Genomic DNA, 10,090 nt, shown 5'->3' with positions numbered 1-10,090 from the left:
AATGAAAGAAAGACAAGAAAAGAAAGTCAAAAGCATATAACCATAACCATGAAATGTGGTTAATTAGTATTAATTAATTGACTAAATATGAAATTACCAAATATGTTACTTGATAATGAAAATAAATAAACATGTAAAGGATAATTATGTCTATTCACAATCGAAAAACTTTTCCATTATCCATACTCTTATTATGCAATTCTTTGAGATAAATATGATGCCAAAACTATGATACTAAATGCAATGTAAAGAAAATATAAAATTTTCAATCATTAGCCCTTAATAATTTACAAATACTTCAAACAACAATTTTCCCCCCAATAAGAAATTCTATTGGTCACATTTCAAATTTTCAAATTGAAAACGGCCGAATCTTCATTTCGTTATATCTGGTTATACATGACTTAATTGTATTTTGGAAAAAATTATATGTAATTAATGTGTTTTAAGTGAGACTAACTATATATAAAGAAATGTTATTCTCCAATTTCAGACACTTAAACTTTTCTTCTTCCTTGTCTTCAAATTAAATAACTTTGTTTCAATGGCTGATTCAGAATTATCTTCTATTACTTCTCTGCAACCAAATCAAAGGCTATTACTCTCGTGCTTAAGGTTTTTCAACAAGGAAGCATCCTATTTTCAAAGGCAAATTCGAAACCAATCCTAGAAGATTATATTTTTGGATGAAGAGATATTATTAATATCTTTTTATGAAAACTTCTAAATTATGTGGTTCTAGCACTATGTGAAGTATATTTACGTGGTTTTCCCCTCTTTATAAACAGTTCATTGGTTTATCTTTCTTTGTTTCTTATTATTATTCATATATTGCATGAGCTATACTAATCACGAGTTCTCATCACTATATTGATTATATTATATAAACACTGGCAAAATATCCGTTAAAATTTAAAGTGTTAAAAAATATGAGGTGTATATTTTGTCTTCTAAATTGACTGATATCGCATTTTTTGGTTTTCTTTTTCATTTGACTTCCCTTATTTGTTGCAGGGTACTATGATATGTGAGATTGTTTTTGCCAATGCCATGCAACATTTCAATGAAGAACTCAAGTTCAACAAAAGTTACCTCATATCTAATCCAGACATAAGGGAAATAAACAAAATTTCCCGAACATCAATCCGAAAATTGAGCTGGTCCTACAAAAAAATACAACAATCACAAAAACATATAATATTATCAGTTTCTCTAACGACACTTTCAGTTTTTGTGAGTTTGGGGACATTAAGAAATCTTCACAAGATGCTCAACCTCTCGGGTAATTCTCAACAATCATTTGATTTGTAAATATATCATTTATTTTATTAGTATAATTAATTAATATCCGTTATTTATAAGATTTCATAGGTGTCATCATGAAAGTCAAGCAATTGATCCAATTTCGTAGGGATGACAATAGCACAGGCTGCCGAAGTGAAGTCATATTGATGAACCTTCTGCGAGTACAACCATTTTATTACATTTCGATTCTTTCAAAAAATATATTATATTGTCATAATTTTTCTCAGATATGATACTGTTACAATAAATTTGTGGGACGATCTCGCCTTCAATGAAGGCCAATGGTTAGAGGAAATGGTAAATGAGAAGCCAATAATTGCTTTCTAAAATATAAAAAAGACAACCTTACCAAGGTATTGTCGATTATATTATAAATATATTGATCAATAATTTAAAATACCCACTTCTCAGTTTTTTTCCCACACACACAGTTCAATTGAAATCCACATATACTACTACGGTATTTCTAAACCCACCATGCACCGAATCAGAGAACTTAAATATATGGTGAGCAAACTGAATTATATTATTTCCCCGATCATCAATTTTTTAATTGTATGCATGCCTATAATAATTGCAATTTAGAATGAATCAAGTTAATAAGAGTATTGTATAATTTAATCAATGAAAAAAACACATTGATTACGTAATAACAAGTCAAAAATTCACTTTTGTTGTAACATCTTATAATCACATTTTTTTTATTACTAATACTTTTTGTTGTTTTTGACAAACAAGCTGAACTCGGGTTTTAAAGACCACAATCTCGATGATTTGTGGCTGGCTACTAAACCGAGATGAAATCACCATCAATAAGTTGCTCAATGAACACAAAAATTTAACCGAGGTAAGAAAAAAAGTTCACATTTTTTTCTTTTTATAGCACTAATTGTTTCTCGCATATATCCAAAACACTAATTTTATTTGGTTTATCGAATGCATCGATCTTATGCTCTAATATGAACTAGAACACATACTACTCTTTCAAAGGATATGTACTTGAAGTTGAAAAAAGATTTAACCCTTGGTACGAAGCTTGTAACAATTGTTCAAGGGCAATTATTAAAACAAAAGATGCGACAACTTGTACCAAATGCGTTCATATACTTGCCGAAGCAGTGGTGAGGTATAAATCCATCATATTTGTTTTTTATTCATGAAATAATAGCATCATTTATATTTTTTATCATACTTCCACATACACAAGTATCGAGTTACGATAAATGTAAAAAAAAGACAAAGACAATGTAAAAATTACAGTGTTTGAAGACGTAGGTGCTGCTTTTATTGGTTGTCCAATGGAAGACTATATCAAGTCAGTCGCTGAGGTTAGTTTAAACCACATTACTACAAATAACACCTAAACTTTAAAACTCTATAACTAACTTGTGTTAGGTTTTGTGTAGGATTCAAGTGCTTCGCCATATTATATGGCTCTTGAAATGCCAAAAAAGGAAGAATACAACTTTCTTTTCAAATTTGCTGAAAAGACTCGATCAATAATGCAACTTATTCTATTATAGTTGATGGATTTCAAAAGCCCCTGCAAAAGCACAAATCAGGAAAATTCGAAGATGTCAATGCAAATGCTCAAATTCAAATTGAAGATGATGAAAAAATTGTTACTTTTATAAAGAGAAAAAACATCAAACATAGTTCTATGTCTAAGACACGAAGCCAACAAAACAACAAAAATTTAGCTGATGATGGCAAAAGAAGTACTCACATCCTGATTAAAGATGATGACAAGCTTTCTAACGCGAGAAAGAGATAAGTCAAAACTAAAAATGACACAAAAATATGGCATATGTGAAGATCAAGAAAGAAAAAGTTTGATTCCATAACTTATTGCACTATGCTTTTTTATTGTTTTTTTAAAATTTTTGTCTTATATTGCAATGTTCCTATTAATAAATATTTATGTTTAATTTTTAAATAATTATTATTTTCATTAACTGATTATATATCATCAGATTTTTTTATATACAGTTTTTAATTATATAATTTAACTTAAAGTTTGCACACACAAAATTTGGACAATAATAATAGGGATATCACGTGCAACACACGTGCTACTTTTTAGTTGATTTAAAAGTGCGAAATATTTCAATAAATTCTTATAATATTTAGTGAATTCAAATAATGATAGGTAAAATCTTTTTGCAAAATTAAAAGAAAAAAAAACCCAAAGAAACCAGTAATTGTCCTCCGTTGAAACATCATCATTATTATTAACAAAATGAAATTCCATCATGCTTCTTGCCTGGAACAAGTAATTGTCCTGCCATTCCGGGGAATCGGCAGTGTCATTTTCTTTGAATTTTGGAGAAATTTGTGGAGAACCCAACTTCATGAATTCACAAAGGCTAATTTACATGGTTCAATAAGGTACTGCTCTGTTCTATAAAAGATCACAAATACAATCAATAAATATAATATATTCAATGAAGCATTTTAAGCCAATTCTTTCAATTTCCACATTTAATCCACACCCAACTTCAACTTACAATATACTAAATTCACAGAATTTCTCCTAAATCCAACCAAGAATTTTAAAACAAACTGATCCCACCAAAATGTTGTCCTTTTTTCTTCTGTCACTCATATTTACAACACTTTCTTCTCCTCCAACATCCCAAGTTGTCTCTCCCTATCCCGAATCCACCCAGGGCGAATGGCAGCTCCTGCACGAAAACATCGGTATTTCGGCTATGCACATGCAACTTCTCAGAAACAACAAGGTTGTCATGTTTGATAGAACTGATTTTGGCCCTTCAAACATTTCGCTGCCACGGGGTCGTTGTAGGGATGATCCGAATGATACGGCCCTGACTAAAGATTGTACAGCTCACTCGATTTTGTATGATGTTGTAACGAATACTTTTCGTCCCTTAACAGTTCAAACGGACACATGGTGCTCTTCTGGTGCGGTGCTTCCCGATGGGACTCTAGTCCAAACAGGAGGATTTAATGACGGTGACCACGTTATGCGTACTTTTGCACCATGTGTTGGCGAGAGTTGTGATTGGGTCGAGTTCCCTCGAGCTCTTTCGAGACGTAGATGGTATGCGACGAATCAGATATTGCCGGACGGGCGGATAATCATAGTTGGAGGGAGGGGACAGTTTAACTTCGAATTCTACCCTGTTAGTTCAAATGCTTTTTGGCTCAATTTTCTCAGAGAAACCAGTGATGAGAATGAGAACAATTTGTACCCTTTCCTACACTTGTTGCCTGATGGAAACCTCTTCATTTTTGCCAATACACGTTCAATCATGTTCGATTACAAGCAAAACAAGGTAATCAGGGAATTCCCCGCCATCCCCGGAGGCGAACCCCGGAACTACCCGAGCTCTGGCTCCTCGGTTCTGCTTCCCATCGATGAAAACAATCCGAACGAAGCTGAAGTCATGATATGCGGAGGTGCTAAACATAACGCCTTCCGGCTCGCAAGACGAGGGACATTCCTTCGCGCCACGGCCACCTGTGGCCGCCTGAATGTCACCGAGATGAAACCCGCCTGGAAAATGGAAAACATGCCAATGGCCAGAGTCATGAGTGACATGCTTCTTCTACCCAATGGCGATATCTTGATAATCAATGGTGCCGGATCAGGCACGGCCGGTTGGGAAAATGCTCGAGATCCCATCACCAGGCCTGTGATCTACAAACACAATAGCAAATCCAAAAACCGGTTCGCCTCTATGGCAGCGTCGCCTAAGCCACGGCTTTACCACTCGACAGCCATTCTACTTGCGGACGGCCGGATTCTGCTGGGAGGCAGCAACCCTCATGTATATTACAACTTCACTAACGTTGAATTCCCAACAGATCTAAGCCTCGAATCATTCTCTCCCCCGTATTTGTCACCTCAATTCGACACCACGAGGCCAAGAATATTGCGAGCCGATGAGATGGTCCGGTATAAGAATTCATTCTCCTTGGCTTTCACAATACCCACTTTTCTTGGAATGAGCTCAGTTTCGGTTAGAATAATCGCCCCATCGTTCAACACACATTCTTTTTCGATGAATCAAAGGATGGTTGTGCTAAAAGTGGTTCGAGTTTCAGGAATCGGATCAAATTTATATCGTGCTGTTGGATTAGGACCATCCACACGTGAGATCGCACCTCCAGGATACTATATGTTATTTGTTGTACATGCTTACACACCAAGTTCCGCTGTGTGGGTTAAAATTCAGTAGTTGGTAGTTTATTGTAAAAGTGAAAATTGGAAATACCAAATATGAACAGAATAAGCGAATGAATCACTCACGCCTCGTTGCTCTACATTACTACTGTTTCAAACATGGAAACTGATGCTTGCTTCATATTGTGTAAGAAGAAACTCCACATTGAAGCAACAACGAAAATATCGGGTGTTGACGACGACGATGATGAGGACAGCTTCATGTAGCCTAACCATGATGATGCGGATTTCGAATTCTCTATCAATACAAAGGATTTTATCAATGTACAATGCCTTTTACGAGACTCAGCGTTGCACGTGCGGACCAGTAACATGATATTAGTTTTCTAACAGGGAAACGACATATCAGTGGCATTAGCTCCTTAAGGAATGTTGGGACAATATGCATGGGTTTGTCAGGGTGCAGACAGCAGACTGGGCTGTTTTAGGAGTTCGATTAGTTATTTTCTCAGTACGAGAACGAATACGAAATAGCCACGAGCAGAACTCGATGTGCACAAGAAGCCATCCCTCGTGGGGGCCTGACATAAACTAAGAAAAATAGCATTCTTCTCTTAGTTAACCACCGAACTTGTATTTTTTTTTTTTTTTTTTGTATCTTATGCGAAAATAATAACAAATAAATTATTGGTTTATCTACTAATTAATAATCAAATTTTTGTGAACAATAATGGTTTTGTGCCATAAATTTTATGACCAACAATGCTACGAGAATTTTCAAACATTTGCAGCTGTTCATCCTCCGGAAGAATAGCATATTTCTCCACAGATTTCTGAGTTGAAAATTTGGCCATCAAATATTCCTTCGAACTTTCAGGTGAGATTCTAACGAGTCTTGAAATCTCTCACAAACTTGAGCTATATCGTTTTCGCGATTATTCAAAACCATACGTTCGAGATATATTTTTGGTAAAATATAAAGTTATTTTCATTTTCTTGCATTCCCCTTCTATTCTGTTCTGTTCTGTTCTGTTCTGTTCTGTTCTTTGCCTTCAAATTCTTTGCACCGAATAGGTTCGCATGCATGTTTGAAACTACATGTGTACCTAACAATGGGATGTGGTGTTTCGAGGATTGATGCCAATGGGCTATCGATTCCGGTCAAGCTCCGGCCGCTTTTCCTTAGCCGGTTAGAGGAGATCTCGAAAAGTAGGCATGGTCGTCCCCTCAAAGATTCAACTCCTTCCAAAAAAGAGCTGCTCTTCCATGAAAAGGACGACGATGACTACGATCATGTCTTGAAATCCACACCCTCATCTCCTAAGGACACCGTCCCCGATGGCACGAAGATCATCGAGGATACGAAGAGGATAGAGCAGGAAAACGAGGGTGGCGTCATCACAAGCCTAGGTAAAAGAGATGACAATGAGCATGAGGTGAGTAGAAAAAGTAGCACGAAAGGAAATTGTAAAGATGACTTGAAAGAAAGCATGGTAGAACACATGGAGGCCAAGGAAAAGGATAGGCTAGACAACATGTTGACAGACACAGAAAACGACGATGACGACGATGACCATATTGAGAGAATGATCGGCCATGAGACCGACGATGACGCTTTTCCGGGTTCGCCGAGTTTTCGAGTATATTTCAATGATAACGAGGAAGACGACCACCATGATATTGGTGAGAAACCATATCAATCTCATGCATTAATTATATCCAATCTTTGACATACTTAGATTATTTAGAAATAAATATTCGTTTTGATTTTGATCAGCAAACGCAGGGAATCATGATGCCTTGAAGGATACAACTTCAAATGTCGATACATCTTCACCAATGGTAGAAATCTTATTATTTCGAGAAGAAATCAAAAAATTTATAAGATAAAATAAATTTATAATTTTCAAAGTCGATCGGATTCATAATTAATCTGGACATTTAATTTACACCATTTTTCCAAAAGTCGGATCAATAATCCACAGTCATTGGCACGCAGGAATCATCTGAAAAGCAAAAGGTGAAGAGAGGAAAAAAAAGGAGGAGCTTTAAGTTGCCTAAAGGAGGACAAGTCAAGAACCTATTGAATGTTAAGTCATGCTACATGCCGTCTCACTCCGCCCCCCACGACCGCGCGCATCTTCTCCCGGCGCCAAAGACGACTACTTGAACCTTAATGGATTGAGCGCGAACAGTCAAGGGGCGGAGCCATGATTTCGTATGAAGCATACGAGAGAGGTGGTCAGAAAACAAATCAATGGCTTTCGATTATATTATTCAAATTTTTTTTTTTCGTTTTTCTATATCGATCCGCCTCGGAGGCTAACACGAAATGGTGGTGTAAGAGCTGTTGAACACAGAAAAATTTACTAAACGTTGCCTATGTAGATTGTAATCTTTTCTTTCGAACTACATGTGGGCTAATTGGTCTAGTAATTAAGCTGTTTTTACGTTCAATGCATGAGCTAGAGGGTAATTTAGTAATTCTTCATATTTTTTGAATTAGTGTATTAGTTCATTTTAAGCTTTAATTGTTTCGTTAATTTAATTAATCGTATAACCGATTTGGTTAAACTTGTCTTAAACAAATTTTAACAATTGGTAGCTTTATATTTTGTTTAAAACTAATCCTACAAGTTAAAATGTATTTTTGGTCTTATATGTGTTTCATTTTATAATTTTGATTATCTATATTATCAACTTTTAATATCAATAATGTATCTTCCGATTTTTTGCAATTTTACTTGTTTTTCATCAGGATTGTCGACGTGGAACTTAGCATATCAGCAATGCAATAGTGTCACATTAGGAAAAAAAATATTAAAATTGTCAATAAAACAAAGATGGTGGATCAAGCCTCAAATTTGATAACACAGAGGCAAACAAAAAAGACCAAAAAACAATTTTCGCTGTAAAAAGACAAAAATTTGTGTGAGGCGGATCTATTTTTTGGGTCATCTATGAAAAAAGTATTATTTTTTATGCTAAGAATATTATTTTTATCGCGAATATCGGTAGGGTTGACCTGTCTCACAGATAAAGATTAATGAGATCGTCTCACAAGAGACCTACTCCTGTAAAAAAAAAATGTAGGATCTAGAAGTTTCAAAGAAAAAAAAAACATTGGATGTTATAAAATGTGGGCTAATTGTATCAACCATTTGAAATGTCTAAAAGTTATATAACTCTTCAATAAAATATTACTAGACTAATACATCCTTTATTTTTTTAAAAGTCATCCGTATGTTGTGATACGTGAATTGCTCATCAAACTCATTCTATCTTTATGTTATAAAAACTCGAAAACATGATTTACCTCTATGGGTTTTATGTCTGATTTTTAAAAATAAAAGGTCTAAAGTGCTATTAATTTTACATATGGTGTTTTTTTAAAAAAAAAAAATTACAGATGATGTTAATGCAATTATATCTCCAAAATCATTTAAAGTATTTAATATATGATAAATAGTAATTTTCTTAAAATATTATAGTATGAACATTTGTTACTTTACTGAATATAGTAGTCCGATATAACGATACGACTCAAAATTTACATATTAATGGACAAATCAAGATTCATATTTTAATCACTATTCTTTAGTTATGTTCATTGCGGGATATGAAATTTATGGAAATAAAAAATAAAGTCTTGGCTCTCATAAAAATTGAAGAATGATATGTTTGTCAATTAATAGAATTTAAAGTAGTAAGCGTGGATAATACTTCACGCTAAATCTTTTAAAGCGTTCATTTGCCAATATACCACGTTTTGATGAAATGTTTACGTGAAAATAATTTCATAAAACAGATAATAATAATAATAATAATAATAATAATAATAATAATAATAATAATAATAATAATAATAAAGAATTAAATTTAAAAACAAAACAATATTGAAAACAGATGTTGGATAAATTGATGTTTAGGGTTGTTTTTTTTTTATTGTTTTTTTAAGGATTGGTAAATGAATATAAAGGAAATGAATAAAGATCTTACAAATTTGTCTGTTTTGTATTTTAAAGTGATTTAACTGGATCAACCTTTAGAAGATGAAACTAGTTCAATTAACTTTCATTGTGCTGAAATTGATATCAGTTTTGTCTTCAATAGCTTTGCAACTATTGCATTTCAGTTTGGGAAACTTGTTCTAGGATGAAACTAGTTCAGTTAGTTTCATATTCTCATATTTTAACCCTTGTTTTTCATCATGTATTCTTTCATTCTCGGTTTTAAGTTTACAATATCTGCTTGTAGACTCAACATTTCATCATTCGGTGTCAGTTTTGTCGTCTAGCCGGTCAATTTTCTTTACTTTAACTTCCTCGAATGATTAAGAAAGTTTTTGGTACTCATTGACCATGCCATAAAGTGCATTGACAAGGTCTTATCGTAAAAAATCAGTTGAACTAAAATCTAATATCTATTCACTGGTAGATTCTAGTTCAGCATCATTGGCCATCAAGCACTTCACTTCTTCATCATTACTGGAATGACTTGAATCTTTTGATTCAAATAGATTCATATGACACGGATTCTGAGTAAGCCCCTTTGACTTGATTTCCTCTGCCACCAACACTTTCTGATCATGTTCTTTTTTGAAAGATTTCTTCTCATCCTTCGATCACTTTCTAT

At 34.0% G+C, this 10,090-nt stretch overlaps 2 protein-coding genes across 3 annotated transcripts; both read left to right on the top strand.

Annotated features, from left to right (window-relative positions):
* The first annotated feature begins 3,706 nt into the window (after nucleotides 1-3,706).
* LOC140804180 (aldehyde oxidase GLOX) lies at nucleotides 3,707-5,576 on the top strand. The gene has a single exon (XM_073160022.1). The coding sequence runs from the start codon at nucleotides 3,882-3,884 to the stop codon at nucleotides 5,508-5,510; it is 1,629 nt and encodes a 542-aa protein (XP_073016123.1). The 5' UTR covers nucleotides 3,707-3,881; the 3' UTR covers nucleotides 5,511-5,576.
* Nucleotides 5,577-6,336: 760 nt separating this feature from the next.
* On the top strand, nucleotides 6,337-7,656 carry LOC140804962 (uncharacterized). Of its 2 annotated transcripts, none has more exons than XM_073161130.1 (3): nucleotides 6,337-7,138; nucleotides 7,242-7,297; nucleotides 7,455-7,656. In XM_073161130.1, exons 1-3 carry the CDS (start codon nucleotides 6,568-6,570, stop codon nucleotides 7,623-7,625), a joined length of 798 nt encoding a protein of 265 aa, XP_073017231.1. In that variant the 5' UTR covers nucleotides 6,337-6,567; the 3' UTR covers nucleotides 7,626-7,656. The 2 variants fall into 2 exon arrangements, with proteins under 2 accessions (XP_073017231.1, XP_073017230.1); XM_073161129.1 differs by having other exon boundaries at nucleotides 6,339-7,138; nucleotides 7,233-7,297.
* The last annotated feature ends 2,434 nt before the right edge of the window (nucleotides 7,657-10,090 follow it).

This window comes from Primulina eburnea, chromosome 11 (genome assembly GCF_022965805.1).
Source record: "Primulina eburnea isolate SZY01 chromosome 11, ASM2296580v1, whole genome shotgun sequence".
NCBI lineage: Eukaryota > Viridiplantae > Streptophyta > Magnoliopsida > Lamiales > Gesneriaceae > Primulina > Primulina eburnea.
The sequence above is the reverse complement of the archived record's forward strand: the minus strand, read 5'-3'. Positions and strand labels throughout refer to the sequence as shown.